Here is a 20715-nt window from a genome sequence, read left to right on the forward strand (position 1 = left end):
TTTCTTTTTAATTTAATTTTTTAAAATTTAAATTCAAGTTACTTAACACACAGTGTAGTATTGAGTTTCAGGAGTAGAATCCAGTGATTCATTACTTCCGCATAACAGCCAGTGCTCATCCCAAGTGCCCTCCTTAATACCCATCACCCAGTTAGCCCATCCCCCGTCCACGTCCCCTCCAGCAACCCTCTGTTTGTTCTCTGTATTTATGAGTCTCTTATGGTTTGCTTCCCTCTCTGTTTTTATTTTATTTTTCCTTCCCTTCCCCTATGTTTATCTGTTGTGTTTCTTAAATTCCACATATGAGTGAAATCATGATATTTGTTTTTCTCTCACTGACTTATTTCACTTAGCGTTAATACCTTCTAGTTCCATCCACATTGTTGCAAATGTCAAGATTTCATTCTTTTTGATCGCAAGTGATATTCCTGTATACACACACACACACACTCACACACCACGTCTTCTTTATCCATTTGTCAGTCTATGGACATTTGGGCTCTTTCCTTAATTTGGCTATTGTTCATAGCGCTGTTCTGATAAACCCCTAGCAGTTTAGGCTTCTGGTTTGTGTCTTCGGAGGGCAGATCTTGTGAAGAACAGAGTGCTCCAGTGTATTTAAAAAATGGTTGCTTTTCCCCCACCCATTGCTGGAAGCAGGAGGGGATTTTTTTCTCAGATATTTGCTGTGGGAACTTGGTGGAGCTCTTTGAGGTAAAACTCACGAAAGTATAAGGATTCCCCCCCACTTCCTTCATGACTGGGTGCCCAGGGATTTGTGACTTTCAGACTTTTCTACTTTAAGATCCCAGCATTTCATCGATTACAGTTTGGATTTTCCTACCCTGGCACTGTTTCCTGTGGAGGTGTCTTACCGGCTGGTTCGTTTTGGTGAGTTGTGATTCATGGTATCGGCCTGTCTTTGCAGTTTTGGGGCCAGCGTTTTGCCCTGTCACCTCACTTGTCCTAGGGATCTAAGAAGAGTTGTTGATTTTTAGTCTGTTCAGCTTTTCCCTTGTTGTTAGGATGGGATGGCAGATTTCAAATTTCTTACGTGTTGGACCGGAAACTGAAAGTCTGTATTAATTTTTATAGGTGAAAAAATACATGATCTTCTAAAGAGGGTTTAAATTTGATGTTTGTCAAGTAGGTGAAAGTAAAGAACAGGGGTACCTTACTATAACAGTGTGAATAATTGTTATTTGACAAAGATTTTGTTTGTACTGCAAATACATTAATAGTTCTAAAAAATACAAAATGAAATGTTCTTCACTGTGTTAAACTGGTAAAGATATACTAAGTTCTTGCATTGACCACATTCCTATCAAGTTGATTAGAAGCTAGTTCAGATAAAAGCAAATTATTAGAAGTTTGGAAAATATACTTCTGATCAGATATTAAGGGGATTCATGACTATTCCACTTGAAGAAAGGAAGTCTGAGAAATTACTTATTGAATCATTCATATATAAATTTATTTTTATGGAAGATAATGCTTAATTCTATTTATGCTCATAGGGTTTTCCAGTTGTTGTTGTTGGTTTTTTCAACCATGGCTATCTGTTAGAATATCTTGTGGAGCTGAAAAAGATAAAATATACAAACAATGCCCAGACATTTACTTGGATTTCTTCTGTAGATATTCTCATTGAGTGAATCTGGCGTGGGGCTTGACATCTATGCATGTTTATGTGAAATCTCCGTGGATGCTTATAATGTAAAGCCAGAATTGAGAAATACTGGCCAAATGTTCGACAGATAGGGTAGCGGTATTCTTAGTGAGGCAGATGGTAGATAAGAAACATGTCTGGGCAGTGTGTGTAAGCTGACACTTTGCTATACCATTGCCTTTGGAGACAGAGCTGTGAAGCTGGTAGGACATATTTATGAAGGTGGGAACGAACTGGAGTCACAGGATTGAATTACAGTGTTTCCCCATCCTAGCCTCATGTCACTGGACATGGGGACTAGCAATAAGAAAAGTCCATGTAATCTTAATAGGAAGTTGAAAAAGTTTAGTCTTGCAGGTGATTATCACGCTGATCAGGTGGAGGAGGCAGGTGAGGCATTCACTGACGAGAAAACTAGCACACATAGGTTGCCTTATATATCACAGCTCATCTGACATGTTTCCATTTTTTGACGAGGATACACGTATGATGTACTGCTTTTATCTGTTGACTTTCATTCATTCCTCATAACAGTGTGGGACAAAGAAATGAAATCTCTCAGCTGCTAAGTGATTGTTGTTTATTTTTACACTACCTGGTAGAGTTGGTCTGATGTTAAAGCTCCTTCTCTTCGTTTTTAGAATGCTTTCATCAATATTCTTTGACTACATTATGGTGGTGTTTAGATTTTAACTTTGTTATAATCACATTATGGTTAAGTTTCTTCAAGACTTAAGCCATTACAAATAAAAATCATCCACTGAGCTTTTATTCAGAGTGTTAAGCCAGTTGAGAGTAGCAACACCTTGAAGGCTTGCTTACTAGAGGCGTGAATTACTCTGTTTGCTGAAAGTACACGAATGTGCTGAAAGAAATGGCAACAGAGGTTAGTGGAAATCGTCAGAGTTTGTGATGGATTAAAATATCCTCCTGGGTTTATTTTACTGTGGCAGGGATGAACAGTTTACACTTTAAAGACTATTTTTGGTTTGTTAGCAGAATATGTGTTCAATGGAAGTTACTTTCACACAATAATGTATAATTAAATGTATAATACTGTAGGATAATTTATTAGTCACTTAAGGGTTCATAGAAAGTTTAATTATCCGTATTCTCATCTTTAAACTTTGCAGAATATAAATGTATTTTCAGAAACTGCACAGCATATCAGAGTTCTCCAGTTGTTTTCCGTCATTTTCTATGTTTTCCAGTCTTCCAGTCGTAGGTTGGAAAAGTGAATGTGTCACTCCTGTAGAGGTTGGAATAATGCCAGTACTTTCTTTCCTTTTTTTTTTTCCAAAGACAGGAATTGATGAACAGATTCTCTGAAAAGATATATAATCTTGAAAGATCTTAATAATTTACTAAGTATATACCAGTCTTGGTATTTTCACATTCTTCATAAAAAGTAGAGGTTGTCAAAATATGTGTATAATACACAGCAATAGTGAGAGCAGTGAAAACTTGCCTAGGAGCTGTCCTCTAAGAATTTAACCACGGGCTACGGTCCCATTGCCTGCTTCTTTGACTATTTTTTTATTCGGCTTCGCTGATAGCACAGTAGAAATCCCAGGAGGAAGACTAAAGTAAGAGAAATTTTTGTTGCGATGGTGATACCAGCCTCACAAATGATCGAAAGATAAAATGAATAAGCTGACCCTACAGATTCATGGAATTTTAAAAGCTTATAAAGGGTTTTCTTGTTGTTTCTCATCCATTAAATACTTTCTGTGTTTAAATCTTGAACGGAATAAAAATGTTTGAAAATTGAGTGCAAGACAGAAGGAAATGAGCTTAATTGCAAAAATGCTAAACTGTAGTGTGATTTTATTTTTCCTTTTTTTATGCTGCATTTCAGTTAGGTCGCTGAATAGTGAAATTCATTCATTGCTTCTGAAAGATATTTTTAAATCCTAGTTAAAGGGAAGACTGGATTCTTAAAACATTAAGAATATAATGTTTTAGGGGCGCCTGGGTGGCTCATTCGGTTAAGCGACCGACTTCGGCTCAGGTCACGATCTCACAGTTCGTGGGTTCGAGCCCCGCATTGGCCTCTGTGCTGACAGCTCGGAGCCTGGAGCCTGTGTTCTGTGTCTCGCTCTCTCTCTGCCACTCCCCTGCTCACGCTCTGTCTCTCTCTGTCTCAAAAATAAATAAAACATTAAAAAAAAAAAGAATATAATGTTTTAACTTGTTCCATTAATAATTGCAATCATTTCCTGCCTTAAATTCTGTCTTTTGTTTTTGCCTATTTGTATTATCATTTATCATTCATACAAGCTGATTGTTCTTTTGTATAACAGCTTTATGGAGTTATTTTTACATACCATATAATTCACCCTTTTAAAGTATATCGTTCAGGACTTCTCATTATATCCACGGAGTATGCAATCATTGACATTTCTTAACTTCAGAACATTTTCTTTACGCCAGTAAGAAACCCCATACCTAGTATCAGTTGTCCTGCCTTACCCTCTTCACCCAGTCCTTCACAACCACTCACCTACTCTCTATTTCTATGGATTTATTCTGGACATAGCATATAAATAGAATCATGTAATATGTAGTCTTTTATGATTGGCTTCTTTTACTTAGCATAATGTTTCTGAGGTTTATCCATATTGTGGCATGTATTAGTGGTTCCTTTCTTTTTATGGCTGAATATCTCATAGTATAAATACACTGCTTATTATTTAATAATCAGTTGATGGACATTTGGATTTTCCTCTTTTTTGACTCTTAGGAATAATGCTGTGAACATTTGTGTAGAAGTCTTTTGTGTATGTGTGTTTTCATCTCTCGTTTATATTCCTGAAGGAGTGGAATTGCAGAGTCATATGGTAACTCTGTTTAACGTAGAGGAATTGCCAATTATTTTCCAAAGTTGGTTGCACCATCTAACAGTAGTCCTACCAATAGTAATCAAGGATTCTCCTTTCTCCACGTCCTCACAAACTCTTGTAGTTGTCTTTTATAATCATATTAGAGGAGGTGGAGCGGTATTTTATTGTGGCTTTGATTCCACTTCTCAAATGACTAATGATGTTGAGCATCTATTTATATTTTGGCTCTTTGTGTATCTTCTTTTCAGAAATATCTATTCATATCCTTTCTCCATTTTTATTTTTTAAATGTTGGTTTATTTTGAGAGAGAGAGAGAGAGAGAGAGAGAGTGAGTTTGCAGGGGAGTGGCAGAAAGAGAGAGAGGGAAGATGAGAATCCCAAGCAGGGTATATGCACTGTCAGTGCAGAGCCTGACACAGGGCCTGACTCCACAAACTGTGAGATCATGACCTGAGCTGAAACCAAGAGTTAGACGTTCAGCTGACTGGGGCACTCAGGAGCCCCTCCTTTTTTCCATTTTTAAATTTGATTTTTTTTTGTTATTCAATTGTAAAAGCCCTTTATATTCTGGATATTAAATCCTTAATCAGATACGTGATTTATAAATTCTCCTATTCTATGGATTTTTTTTTCATTGTCTTGACGATGTCTTTTGAAACACACAAAGTTTTTAATGTTGATGAAGTTCAGTTTATCTAGTTTTTCTTTTGTGGCTTATGATTTTGGTATTATATCTAAGAAACCACAACCTTATCTGAGGTCACAAAGACGTATGCTTTCTTTTAGGTGTTTTATAATGTTAGCTCTTACATTTAGGTCTCCATTTTGAGCTAGTATTTTTTATATAGTGTGAGATAGGGGTCCAAATACATTTTTTTCATGTGAATATCCAGTTGTCCTAAGGCCATTTGTTGAAAAGAGTATTCTTTTTCTATTGAGTTGTCTTGACATCCTTGTCAAAGTCAGTTGATCATAAATGTTTATTTCTCGGTTGTCTGTTTATTCTATTGATCTAGCCATACGGTAGCTAATTATACTAATACACTGTCTTGATTACTGTAATATTGTATTAAGTTTTGAAATTGGGGAAATGTGAGTTTTCCAACTTTGTTCTTCTTTCTAAAGATTGTTTTGGTTGTTCTGGGTCCCTTTCCACATTAATTTTAATCTCATTTTAGGCTAGGATTTCTAGCAAATAGCTAGGATTCTGACAGACTGTGTTAATTTTATAGATCAGTTTGATGAATATTTTTCTGTTCCATGAATATAGGATGTTTTTTCACTTCGCTCTTGTTTCAACAATGTTTTGTAGCTTTCAGCGTACAAGTCTTGCATTTTGTTGAATAAATTTGTTCCTAAGTATTTTATTCTTTGAGATATTGTAAATGGAATTGTTTTCTTCATTTCACTTCTCAGATTGTTTATTGCCAATGTATAGAAGTACAATTGATTTTTGTATATTGATCTTGTGTTGTGTAGTCTTGTATTGTGCAATCACAACCTTTATTTGTTCAGTTGGGTTTTTTTTGTTGTTGTTGTTTGTTTGTTTTAGGGAATTCCTTAGAATTTTCCATATACAAGATCATGTCTTCTATGAGTAGAACAGTTTTAGTTTACTTCCTCCTTTTCCAGTCTGGACAGTTTGTATTTCTTTTCCTTGCCTGTTTTCCCCAGCCAGAACATCCTGCATATGTTGAATGGAAATGGTGAGCACTAGTGGACATTGTCTTTTTCCTGAGCTTAACAGGAAAGTATACATTTTAATCTTTCAGCATTAAGTATGATGTGAGTTGTGGGTTTTTCATACATGCCCTTTGTCAGGCTGAGGAAGTTCCATTTTCCTTGAGTGTTTTATCATGAAAGGGGGATGGATTTAGTTAAAGGCTTCTTCTGTGTCCCCTGAGATGATCATGCGATTTTTGTCCTTTATTCTACTAATACAAGTCTTTGATTCTATGGGCTTTTGAAGGATAGGGTTGTTTACTCATTTTAATATCTTGCTTAATTTGGTAAGAACAGTTCCTCTCATGTAGCTTCAGTCTCTAAAATGTTTGTAGGCTGATCATTTTACACATGAAAACATTTGTAAGGAGGCAGTCTCAAAATTTTGACTATAATTAGAATAGAGAACTCAGCTTTTTGCTAATTCTGCTTGGCTATAGTGTTCTACTATTAAAATTAGTAGGTATTTGTTACCGTGAACTAACATGAGGAATGAGTCTGAAAAAAATTTTTTTTAGTGTTTATTATTTTGAGAGCGGGAGAAAGTACATGAGCTGGGGATAGGCACAGAGACAGGGAGAGAGAGAATCCCAAGCAATCTCCATGCTGTCAGTGCGGAGCCCCACGCTAGGGTTCAATCCCAGGACAGTGAGATCATGACTTGAGTGGAAATCAAGAGTCAGGTGCTTAAAGGACTGAGCCACCTAGGTTGTCCCTGGAAAACATTTTTTGATTGGTGTGTTGCTTTTGCCCAATTGCCTTTATAATGTTTACTTGCTACTAAAAGTTGCATTTGGTCTAATTTTATAGTTTTAGACCAGTCTGACTTTATTTTGTACTCAGGTAAAAAATATTATAGATGTTTCTTCTGTTTTCATTCCCTGGTTTTAAAATGAGTGAAAGCAAGTCGGGAAGTGACATTTACATTCTAACCAAGGCCCATGGATACAAGAGCACCTGGCTGTTGGGAGTCCCAGACAGACCAGGTCCGACCACTCTCTTCTGACAAAATCAAAGCAGAGAGACGAGCGGTGGTGAAACAGGAAAGGAATTTATTTCCATGAGGCTACCACAGGGAATACAGCAGGCTGGAGTCTCAGACTGTCTTCAGTGTGCTTAAAATACTTCAGGAAAATGTGGGACAAACCTCAGTGGGTACACGCAGGTGGGCAGTAAAGGTCAGGTTGATCATTGTCTCAGGGTCAATTCTGTGAGCTCTTGCTGGTGTTGGGGCAGTCCCTGTTGCTTGAGGGGTAGTTTTGGTTCCATCATGGGATGCTTTGCCCAGTGGGTCCTTTGCTTGAGTTAGAAGATAAGCTGGAAAGAAGAACTTAACAGAAAGTACTGATTAAGGTCAAAATGGAGATAAAGTCCTCTTTTAATATGTGAAAATTGGCTCTTTTTTGGTGAATTAAGCCTTGGTGATTTATATATAAATATTTGTATGCATATATGTGTGTGTGGGTACTGGATTTAGATTGCCAGGGTTCAAACCCAGCTTCTTTATTAAGTAGCTGGATGGCCTTAAGTAACCTTGTTGTATCTCAGTTTCCTCTTTTGTAAACAACAGAGCCTATAGTAGAGGTACTCTTGTAAGCTAATACATATATAGTACTTGATACATATTAAGTGTTTAATAAATGTTAATTACTCTGATGATGTACTTAAAGGCTCCCTAATTCCTCCTTTCTTCCTCCTGTTCCAAAACACAAAACAAAAAAACCCATTTAGACAATTGAATGAATGTTTATTTTGATTTTGAATTTGATTATATAATGTTATAGAAGGTTTAACTGGTTTTGGTCTTTTTTTCTGTTTATCTTTCCAATTACCTCTTTTTGATTATTCTTCAGTAATTGCTAGTTTCATCATGTTTTGTTTTTGTTTTTTTTTTTTTCATTATTTCTTTTCTCCCTGCTGCTTACTTAGAGGTTCATACCTAAATTCAAATACTTTGATTTCAACCTGTTTTAGTCTTGTCTTCTGCAGCTCTTATTCAGGAGTTATGATGGTGCTTGTTTGGACAAAACCCATAAGTAGTTGTGCACGCAGTTTATGGCCTGTGTCATGGGCCATATAAATTAGTTGGTTTACCCCAGACACAAAGATGACAGTAAGATTAGGTAGATACCCTAGCTCTTGATAGGCGAGCAGTAAAAACAAACAAAAAAACAAAACAACAACAAAAAGAGACTAAAGGTATCCATTATAGGAAGATCAGACCATTTTAAAAAGAGTACACTGGAGTTCAGAATTATAAGGTAAGCTATATTGACAGCAAGAAATGCTCACTGTAGCCTTGCAGTTTGCCTTTGTCTTATAATTGATTGCTGCATATAGAAAGGAGCAGACACCATTATAATTATAGGTATAACTATATTAGGAATCTAATATAGTCAAAGTTGTTTTTTTCTTACATTATGATATGTCAACTGTAGGGTATCTTGAATTCTTGTTAAAGTAGTGAATATACCAGTTAAATAATGATAATGGCTACGATTTGGGAAGTACACTCTCAGTGGTTTTAATTCTCATCATAGTTCTGCAAGCTAGGCTAGATAGGTATCTGCATCTTGTAGATAAGAAAGTGGAGCGTTGTAGTAATTCTCAGGTCACAGCAAGTACTGGTGGAGCCGGCATGTGAGCTGACTTGAAAGTAGGTGTCTTAATTCTCACTGTGCCTCAGATGTTCCTGTGGCACATCAACAACAACGAAACAAAAAAGGATACCTAATTAGGCTACTTCTCAGGCAATTTGGGTTTAGTAAATTTGCAGTGGAGCTGTGATTCTGACACACTGCCTGGATTGAGAACTACTTGCTTTGGAACTTACAGTCTTTCAAACTAATATTTTTTGATTATATGTAAGTAATTTCCATTCCTTAAAATTTTATTTTAAGCTTTTTGTTACAATGAAGTAATGACTTAGGATTTTTTCCCCAACACATGGGACTTTTATAGTATCAGGATCCTTCAGGGCTGGCTGCAGCATAGTACTACCTTATCCAAAGGAAAAAAGAAAGAAATCAGTAGTAACCTTGAGAAAAAGCACTTATCTGAGCCTCAGAATTATCATTTGTAAAATATGGATAATAACTACCTTTCAGCGTTACCGTGAAGATTAAGTACAGTTATGTATTTAAGATACAGAGCCTAAAACTTAGTAGATAGTAAGTGCTTCTTGTTTATTAAAGTATATTGATCATCTTAGCTGTGACTATATTAATATTAATGCCATAAAAAAGTGCAGTTTTTCTGGCCATACATAGAGTAAGAACAAACCTTTCTTGACCTCCATATAACCGACTTCCTGGACTTACAGATACTTTCCAGTCTCTATGAATAAAATATTGATTGATGCTCACAGCATGCTAAAGTTTTCAAACCATTGGGACCTAATTAGCAGAGCTGTTTGCTTATACTTTACTTAACCAAGAATCGGTTCTGTGTATTCCCACATCTGTTTGTGCCTGTTATATTTGATGTTATAATCAAGTAATTAGTTCACTTTAAGAATATATAAACTGATGAAATGTGAATACAAAATGGAGGGTTTTTTTTTTTTTTAAGTTTATTTATTTGAGAGAGAGAGAGAACATGAGCAGGGGAGGGGCAGAGAGAGAGAGAGAGAGAGAGAGGGAGAGAGAAAGAGTATCTGAAGCTGACTCCGTGCTGTCAGTGCAGAGCCTGGCATGGGGCTCAATCCCACAGACCGTGACATCATGACCTGAGCCAAAGTCAAGAGTCTGCTGTTTAACCAACTGAGTCACCCAGGCGCCCCAGAGGGTTGGACTTCATGAAGGTCAGTCACCTAAAATTTCTCTGATGCTGTATGTATAACAGTAAATGATCAGAAAAGAAATAGATTCTATGTGAATGCTACACTTAGAATGCATTGCCAGTATCTTTAAAGTTCCATTTAAAATATTAAACTACAAATCCTATACCGGGGTAGTTATAGCTATGTTTTATTTAAGAAAAACAATTCTGAACTCTAGTATTCAGTTAAAGAATACTTTAGGGGCGCCTGGGTGGCTCAGTCAGTTGAGTGTCTGACTTCAGCTCAGGTCATGATCTCGCGGTTTGTGAGTTCGAGCCCCGCGTCGGGCTCTGTGTTGACAGCTTAGAGCCTGGAGCCTGCTTCGGATTCCGTGTCTCCCTCTCTCTCTGCCCCTCTCCTGCTCACGCCCTGTCTCTCAAAAACAAGGAAACATTAAACACTTAAAAAAATCTATAGAAGTGTTTGGATAATATCACAAGATATGCAAAATTATATATGATTTCTGAAAAATACGATAGGTAAATAGAATTTGTATGATTTTTCATAATAGCTCACATTTTTCATTAACTTCTCATCTAATAATAAGAGAAGTTTTACTCCATGTAAAATGAGAATTTTAGAATATGCTGATTGGTGCCAGCAAGACTAATTTAGCTGGATGGATTAGAATTAGACTCACTCTGCTAGCTAAAAAGGCAGAGTCTGTGCTGTCATCCTGACAAAAGAAATGGATGAACAGAGGTGTAGGTATTTCTTTTTTCGGCCAAACAGGTGTGATTTGGTACCGTGCCAGTAGAGCCATTGAAATCTGGCTTCCTGTAGATGCTTTTGGGCAATCGCTGTAGTGAAAATAGTACTATTAATACTGATGAGGGTGATGGTGATGGTAAAAGTTTAAAGATGTTTAAAGAGTAGGGTAGTATAAGCTAAACATGCATGATTAGTCTATTAGTTTATGAAATATTAGAGCAATTAATTGCTGGCAATAAAATGAACAAAATCCCTGGAAAATAAATATCTCCTAGAAAAACTTCTAGAACTCAGAAGGAAAAGGTGCAGAGAAAATAAGAATTTAACTTTTAGTGTGATTATTTTTACTTAAGAACCCTAGGGGGCATGTATTAATAGAATATAGGAAATAGTCTATATACCTGAATAATGGCATTGTATAAAGAGAGCTACAGTTTTATTAAATCCCATCATATCTTGGTTTTAGATGTAAATTTTTATTTTCAGTTAATATTTACTAATAATTTTATTAAATCCCATCATATCTTAGTTTTAGCTATAAATTTTTATTTTCAGTTAATATTTATTAACTAGTGAAAAGTAGATTAGCAGCATGTTAAAATGGCTAATTTCTTATTTCAAGTTTATGAAAATAAAAAGCATGTAACAATGTCTGGCACATAGTAAGTTGTGTAAGTGTTTGGATTTTTTGTTTTGTTGTTAGCATACCTTAGTATTAAGAGTATAGACTCTGGAGCCAGAATGCTTATTCAGATCGCTCCTCTGCTGCTTTCTAGTCGTGTGACTTACAAGTTACTTGATTCCTCTGTGCTTCAGTTTCTTATTGTTCATAGGGGAGAAACTATATATTCTTCATAGATTATGAGGATTAAATGAGTTAATATATATGACATGTTTAGTATAATGCCTGACACAGAAAATGTGTGTTTATTTTTATTATCATGGGGAAATTAATAGAAGTTTGCATATTTTGTATTCAAGCCTGTTGTAAAAGATTGATATGTTCATTGGTAATATAACATGCCACAATTGCAAACATAGTTACGTGGTTATATTAACTTACACTATTGAAAAATAACACTATAGGTGTGAACAATGCCACTAAAAAGATTGGCTCCAAAAGCATTATTCTAAAATGACATGTCTCTGCTTTTCAGATTTGTTTGCTGTCTTGGGCAAAATTGGATGTTCTGCAGATCAACTATCTTTTCTCTTTTTATTTTAAGGGAAAGAAAAAAAAAATACCTGAGCCAGAGTAAAGTGTATTAAATATATTTTGTGTTCTGTATATTGTTGTTTTTGATAGTTCTTTTGTTTTCTAGAAAGAACAGCTACTTATTTCTTCTAGACCTATAATCTCTGAGACTTCTGATTATGAGCAGAAGCTAGCTGATTTGATTGATGTGTAATAAATGTAACTCTGAATCTCAATCTCAGTAAAGAGCCTGAACTGAATATCAGGTCATTGGAATGTTGGTCTAGTATATACCTTAGCAATTGCTACAAAAAGCCCACGCATACTATAGACTCCTTAATGAAATTAATCACAGCTTTGGTCGTCCAGGAGTAGAATGTTATTGTCAACATGACAGTGGAGCTGCAGTAATCCAGCTTCAGTTCCTGATTAATGAGGTTAGTGAATTGCTTTAATCTGTCCTACTTATATATGAAATAGGGGCACATCTGGTCTTTGAGATTTCTTGCATGCATTCATATTTAAATATTTGTACAAAAGTGAATTTCTTAAAGATCAGAGCTAATAGCAGTTCACTTTATGGCATCATCATGGGAAGTTACATAAATAGTGTAAGATGTTTCTCAAGACAGTGTTGCAAATAGAATGGAATAAGGTGCTACATTTAAGTTTTAGTTCATGGATATTGAAAGTTATGTAACGTTAAAATCTGTATTAAAAAAATGGTTTTAGAGATTGAGTTTATTATAAACGACAAAATGTACTTCTCTAATAAATTGTTTGAAATATAACCAGGAAACGAAAATCCATTAGAAACTGGTTATTGTCCAAAATTCTTGTTTTGTCACTTACTGGTTCAAGTAATTGATGATGCCTTTCTTTTTGATGGAGTATAAAGTTAGGAAGGAGCTCAGGAAACAAATACTGTTTTATCAGCAGTGTAGACAGCATGCTTGCAGGTTTTAAAAAAAGTTTTTGCCATGACATGGAGCTGGAGAGTATAATGCTAAGTGAGATAAGTCAGAGAAAGAGAAATAACATATGATTTCACTCATATGTGGAAGTTGAGAAACAAATGAGCAAAAGGAATAGAAAGGGACAAATCAAGAAACAGACTCTTAATTATAGAGAACAAAGTGATGGTTATCAGAGGGGAGAAGGGTGTGTAGGGATGGGGGACAGGTGATGGGCATTAAGGAGCGCACTTGTCCTGATGAGCACCAGGTGAGGTATGGGAGTGTTGAATCACTATGTTGTACACCTAAAACTAATGTAACACTGTATGTTAACTAACTGGAATTTAAAAAAGAATAATAAAAAGTTAAAAAATTAAAAATATGAGCAACACTGAGAATGATGTTTATTGTATGCAGTGATGGGCAGGAAAAACTGGTCATAAGAAATTACTCCAGAAAAGTCTCTTCTATCTTCAGATGTGGTGATAGTCTGTGGACGTTCTTTTTGCCCTCATGTCCTTAGGTTCCGTGGAATAAATTCTTAAATATATATGAGTGGAAAAAAACAATACTTGATACCTCTAACCTTATGTAAAATGTTTTTATTTATATCAGAATATTAATATGCAATTGTTTAGGCTTTTCAGGGTCAGAAGTGTAATTTAAAAACTTCAGTGTTCTGTGTAGAATTGTGTAATAGGTATTGTAAAATGTTAAAGTACAAAAGAAATCATAATATAGAAAGTTGTGGAACCCTGTTAGGAGGACTCAAGATTAGTTTCCTGTTTTTAAAACACTTTTGTTATGAAATAATTCTATTAGCAGTTAGTTTCAAAATAAAGAGGGCCTGTGTGTACTCCACCCAGCTTCCCCCAATAGTAACATTACGTATAACAGTAGTAAGATCTCAAACCAGCAAAATAACGTCCATATACTACTATTAGCTAGACTATAGACCTTATTTAGATTTCACCACCAGGTTTCTACATGCACTCGTGTGTGTGTGTGTGTGTGTGTGTGTGTGTGTGTGTGTGGTTCTGTGCAGTTTTATGACACATATAGATTTGTGTAATGACCACCTTGAACAAGATACAGATCAGTTTCATCATCATAAAGAAATTCCCTAAGGCTACCCTTTTGTAATTGTGCCCCTTCCTGCTCTCAGTCCCTAATCCCTGGCAACCATTAACCTGTTCTCCATCTTTATACTTCTGTTAAGATTATTTCTTAAGGCTGTACATGAACCGGGGCACCTGGGTGGCTCAGTTTAGTGTCTTAATTTCGGCTCAGGTCATGATCTCACTGTGAGTTTGAGACCTGTGTCAGGCTCTGTGCAGACAGCACAAAGCCTGCTTGAGATTCTCTCTCTCCCTCTCTCTCTGCCCCTCCCCTGCTCACTTGCTTTCTCTCTCTCTCAAAATAAACATTAAAAAAAGAAGCTGTACATGAACCAATGTAAATAACATATTGCAGATTACCTATACACCTAAATTTTAGAAATCTTAAGTAGTTTATGTTGTCATTTGTATTACAGGGTTCTTTTTAATAGGAGTCATCATAGAGTTCTTGGATGTGACTTTTTATTTTACATGCTCGAATGTTACTTTTTGAGTACTTGAAGGTGATGTTACTGTTTTAAAAATGCTTTTCAAAATATGAATATTTAAATGAGGTTAGATAATGGAAATCTGATCATTGAGAGTAGGCATTTGCTTTTGTTTTTAGTAAACCATATATATAGGTAAAGGAGCCATCAGAGGAGGTAGTCAAGCTGTTATTGCCATTTTGGCTCTACATCTCTTCTTGAGATTTCAAAACAGTGTGTACATCATGAGAGAGAAGTTGACATGCTGTGAAACTATGGTGGAAATAAGAATGAAGAGTACAGATCTTTGATACTCTGAATCCTTTGAGTTTCACTGCTTCAAAATGATGTATTTTTTATATATTTTTGTTTATCTTTTTTTTTTTTTTTTTTTTTTTTTAGGGAGAGAGGGAGAAAGCGTGAGTGGGAGAGAGGAACAGAGGGAAAGAGAGAGAGAATCCTGAGCAATTCCGTGCCCAGTGTGGTATCTGACACAGGGCTTGATCCTACTACCCTGGGATCATGATCTGAGCTGAAATCAAGAGTCGGGTACTCACCCAGCTGAGCCACTAGGCATCCCTGCTTCAAAGTGATATTAGATAAGACGATGCTTTCTAGTGAAAGGGAGAGTATGTGGACTTTATTTCTGCTTACTGGTAGTCATGTAGCAGTAGGAATTACACAATAGAGTAGCCTCCATAGAATTGCGAAAGGGGAAAGGCCTTGGAGAGATGATTTAATGTAAATTTTGCCTTTAGAGCTATTTTAATCCTCTCTGATAAATGAGAAACTCTTAAGTTAAAAAAGGAGATTTTAAAATTTCTCATAATAACCTAAATGATTAGAACTGCAAATCCTTTTTGAAATTAACATAAATTCTTCATATTACATTTTTTAAAATTTATTCTGTCAGTAGAGATGAAAAGTATCTGACTCTTTTGAGGAAAACATGCGCATGTCTTAAGAAATCAGCCTCAGTCCAGAGATTCTTAATCCTGTTCACACATCAGAATCACCTCTGAAGACTTTTATAAATACACAGAGGTCCTTGCTCTGAAAATTCTGGTTTGTCAGGTCACGGGTGAGACTGAGCTTCCTGTGTGATTCTCACCTAGGACCAGAGATTTTCTTCTCCATGCTTAACAGGATTTAATACTATCAGATATTTTAACTTTCTAAATTGGTTGATTGTTCAACCCTTTAAATATTGAAGTTAGAGTGTGCTAAATGGTATCTTTATTTTCTGTATCATTCTAGTAGTAGAATTAGGATCTAGGCATAGTACATTCAGAAGAATTTGTCTTAAGCCAAATAAAATATGAAGGTTCCTTCATATTGTATTTTTCTTTTACCCAAGGAAGATGTACGGTAGTGGTCAAGCCACCCAAATAGTCTGACCTCTAATTTTATATAGCTAGTTATCAACCTTAATATCCAACTAGATTCTAGTATGCTTGTAGTGTATAAGATACGAAATTATACTTTACTGAAGTTAAAACATTTCTTACACATACATATACACGTAACACACTGTTTTACACCTGCTGTTTAGAATTTGGGTGAGGCGAATATTTCTCTAAACTAAACCTATTGGCAGAAAGTTTTGAAGTCTGGGAAGATTTTTTTTGGCAGCTCTTTAGTAGCTTTAGTGTTTGCAAAATATATTCTGTGTAAAATGTATTACATTTTATTTTTAAGGGAGCTCTCGTGAGTGCCTTGGCTGATGACACCTTACATTTATGGAATTTACGTCAAAAGAGACCTGCCATTTTACATTCACTTAAATTTTGCAGAGAAAGGTAAGAATTCTTTGTTATCCTATATATGATATTTGTTATTCTATTTTGAAATGTTTTCTTTGAGTTTTATTCTTTGATTTTATTTTTTTGTAATAGACTTTATGCACAATCTAAAAAATAATTCAAAAACTTCAAAGGATATGCAATAAAAAGCAAGTTTCCTTCCTTTCCAGACCCATTTCCCTCTCCAGAGACACCACATAAATTTGTTTTGTGTCCTTCTAGAAATACTTAGTCTGTGCATGTAGGCAAAAATCTCTGTATATAGCTCCTTTTTTTTTTTTTTTTTTTTTTTTTTTTTGCATAAAAGGGAAGGCATTATATATTCCTTCTATAATTTGTGTTCACTCAATAATATATCTGATTGTTAACTATTGGACACAGGCCAGCCTTCCTTTGTCATTTTCACAACAGCATGATATTCCATTGTATGGAAGTACCCTAATTTAGTCAGTCTTCATCAATGGACATTTATATCCTTTTCGGTCTGCTGTTCGTTTCCTCCGCTGTGTTGTGATGTTATGTTACATATATGTCTTCATCCATTTATTCAAGTCTATCTGTGAGGTAAATTCGTAGAAGTATAACAGTTTGGTCACAGAAATCTCGTATATGACTTGTGAGCTTTGTGCTATGATTAGTAAGACCTTGTTTTTTACTTTCTTAATTCCGCTATAATGAACACACAGTGTTATGTTAGTTTTCAGTGTACAATATGGTGATTCAACACTTACGTACATTGTTCAGTACTCATCATAAGTGTACTCTTAATCCTCTTTCACTTACTTTACCCATTCCCTCACCCACCTCCCCTCTGGTAACCATCAGTTCTCTATAGTTAAGAGTCTGGTTTTTTGGTCTTTTGTTCATTTGTTTTGTTTCTCAAATTTAACATGTAAGTGAAATCATATGGTATTTGTCTTTCTCTGACTCATTTCACTTAGCATTATACCTTCTAGATCCATCCATGTCGTTGCAAGTGGCAAGATTTCATTCCTTTTTATGGCCCAGTAATATTCTACTGTATATTAGACCTTTTCCATCCTAATTTGATTAAACATTCTCCCATATTTTATTTTTTTTTTAATTTGTAAAATTTATTTAGTTTGAGAGGAATAGAGAGAACATGTGTGAGTGGGGGAAAGGGAGAGACAGAATCCCAAGCAGGCTCCATGCTGTCAGTGCAGAGCCAACTTGGGGCTCAATTCCATGAACTGTGAGATCATGACATGAGCCAAAATCAAGAGTTGGATGCTTAACCGACTGAGCCACCCAGGAGCCCCTCCCATATTTTCTTATAATGCCCTTAAAGTTACATTTTTGTGCTAAATCTTTAATTCATCTAGAACTTATTTCAGCATGAAATAAAAGTAAAAAATATAGCCCCCCCATTGCTTATGAGATATATTTTTTGATGTATATATAAAAATGTGTGTGTGTGTGTGCACGCACTCATAAGCAGGAGCAGATGTGAATATATACGTATATGTGCCAAAGTTAAGAAATCTGGGTCTATGTAGTATCTAAATGCAGTGAGGTTAGTGTCTTTAGGCCCTGTTTTCTGTGAAAGCCAGGCATCAGACTGCCCAGTGCATATCCAAGGATCAGACCATTCCTGCTTTGATAAATGTTGATCTGTTCAGGTTATATAAATAGGTCAATTTGTAAGTCTGGGTTTTTGCCCACGGTGGCCCTCCAAAGTAGGCAAGCTAAAAAGGCTGGTGAGAATATAGCAGTTCAGACTTCTTTAGCCAACACCAAGACCTGTTTACACCGTGTGGTGTTCAGAGACCAGAGTTGGCCGGGATCAGTAGCAAAATTTGCTGTTGGGCTACATCTTGCTTGGGAAGATAGATCATCTTAGTAACTTGGAGTCATGGTTCTGCTTCTTCCAGGAGAGGGACAGAAGTGAAGGAGGAGTTAACGGAAGGAGGGAGGGTGACATAGGGCAGGAAAAGCAAACAGTTAAGGTTCAGTTCTTTTCTACCTGCTAGGAATAGGGCCAGGCTCAACTTGCCAGGCAGAATTCCTTAGTCTCCTTGCCACCTGGATCGCAGGGGGAGTCCTGCATCAACTTCAGATGCCATCAAGCAGGTAGAGATAGTGATAGACATCTTAGTGCTAGTGCCCATCTTGTCAGTCTCATAGCACCTGCTGGAAATGGAAGTATAGGTCTAGCAGAGTTGCTGTCTTCCTGGTGTGATTTTACCCCCCACCCCGAGGGCATTGGACAATGTCTATAGACCTGTTTTGTCACAGTTAGAGGAGGGAGGGGTGAGCAGTGCTACTCGCTTCTAGTAGATAAAGGCCAGGGATGCTGCCAAATATCTTACAGTGACAAAGCAGTCAGTCCCTCATAACAAAGAGTTTATCTGGTCCAAAATATCAAGAGTGTCAAAGTTAGGAAACTGGACTCTAGCACATCACAGTGATTTCATTTGGTCCATGTAGTGTTGTGATCTGCTACCCACTGGAAGGATGCTGGTGCTACCAGGATGTAGAATTCCAACAGAAGAATGCCTGTGATACCTCAGTGCCAGTGGCCTGTCCATATTTCTCACCGGGACACAGGAATGTAGCAGTATGTGGTCCAAAATCACAAACATATACTGTGGGTTATTATGGTATATCTTCATGCAGAAAGGTCTGAAGTTCAACGGGTTGCAGAATAGTCACAGTCCTATGATGGTCAGGTATGAAGTAAGTCTCTTCAATAGTGCTTCCAGGGATGGTCTCCAAGAAATTCTGGTAAAAGTGGGTAAAGAATGGCGAGTTCGTCTATAAGGTGCCTGTAGGCACAATCTTGACAAACAGAAGGCACCTTTGTGTGAAGTACAAAAAAGGAACCTGTCTTCTTGGTGAATGCAGCCTCACAGAGTCCACCACTACCTTCCTGGGTTGGGTGCTATTATGCAGGGCATATTCTGCACAGTTATATGCGATGGTCCTAAAAGTTACAAATGAAATAAACTGATAGAGTTCCCGGTTTTGAGTTTTGTAATAGTCTTTACCCACCTGACCAGCAGAAATTAGTTGGTCCTGTTCAAAGTTCAACTTCCCCTTGGACTTCATTAGGGCAATACTTGTTCCTTGAATATCCCCTTAGCATGAGATCCTCTAGGATAGCTAGACTTGTATGGCAGCCATTGGACCTAAAATGTTAAGGAATGGGCTTGATGTCTCATGGATGAAGCTACTTCTATTCTCTCAAGGCTGAAGTTCAGATTTCTTCAAGGGGCGGGAAGGAGAGAGGTAGCAATTGGGAGGAGCCTCACTTTCTTCCGTACTTAGCTACAGATGGGGAGAGGAAGGCACAGTAGAGGTTTCCTCCAGCTCTAGGAACATACCCTTGGTGGCAAGACTTAGCTGCCCCTCAGCCTGAGCTCTCTTTCAGGACTGTAATCTGTACCTGGATGGAAACCTTCTGTTAGAGCACCTATCTCTAGGTAGGGGAAGAGACAAATCTTGCCATGCCCTGCTAGTCCTTCCATCTCCCACATTTGTAGGAATCTATCCTTTTTTTTTTTTTTTTTAATTACTTTACATTCAGTTTTTATATCTGTGTCCATCAGGATAGTCTGTCTGGGTTATGCTATAATCTTAATGACTCAAGTCTTAATGACTTAATACAACAACAATTTATTTTTGCTTATACTATACATCCTCTGTGGGTTTGCTGGAACTCTGTTCCTTTTCATTACCACTATTCCAGAACCTGGCTAAGGAACAGCCGGTCTTTACAACATTGCCAGTCACTATAGGAGGGAGAAAGAGACTGTGGTGACGTATGTGTTGGCTCTTAAAGTTTCTGCCTGGAAATGACACATCTCTTGCACTCTTATTTCATGGGCTGTGGGAATAAGTATCATGGCCATCTCTCATTTCACTCTCATCACCAACAATTTTAAAAAGCAGGAAATCTTGTGAATATTTTTAATGACTACCAGAGTGCTTATTTTTATTCTTGACATCAAAGTACAATAACGAGTCGCCTAGTTGGTTTTCTCCTTATTTCACAGTGGATTCGGCCAACTTAATAGTTAAATTACTCCATTTCATTTTTATGCCATTTACGTTTTTACTTTTGAGACTAGGAAAGGTAGAAAACTATGAAAATTTTTATTTAATTTAAATAACTTTTCATTTCATTTCATTACATTTGTTAAATAATGTAAACTTTTTATCATAATATTGTTTTATTTTTGTAAGTAAATTTTCTTAATGTAGTAGAAATTTGTGAATATAATGGAAACTATATGTAGTGATTTAAATTATATTTTTTCATAATATGGATTTTTCCAGTTTTGACTTAGAAATTGTGCTAGAATACATGTAAAATTGATTATCGCAACCATTTTTGAGTGTACAGTTCAGTAGTGTTAAGTACATTCACATCTTGTACAACTATGTAATG

General features: G+C 36.3%; 1 protein-coding gene across 6 annotated transcripts in view; it reads left to right on the plus strand.

Annotated features, from left to right (window-relative positions):
* Window positions 1-20715, plus strand: part of STXBP5 (syntaxin binding protein 5) — a 168461-nt gene that overhangs the window by 13965 nt on the left and 133781 nt on the right. For all 6 annotated transcript variants that reach the window (XM_042940033.1, XM_042940035.1, XM_042940037.1 and 3 more), the window contains exons 3-4: window positions 12317-12398; window positions 16201-16301. In XM_042940033.1, coding sequence (XP_042795967.1) covers window positions 12317-12398; window positions 16201-16301 — 183 coding nt within the window. The remainder of the gene's footprint in view (window positions 1-12316; window positions 12399-16200; window positions 16302-20715) is intronic.

This window comes from Panthera leo, chromosome B2 (genome assembly GCF_018350215.1).
Source record: "Panthera leo isolate Ple1 chromosome B2, P.leo_Ple1_pat1.1, whole genome shotgun sequence".
Lineage (NCBI taxonomy): Eukaryota > Metazoa > Chordata > Mammalia > Carnivora > Felidae > Panthera > Panthera leo.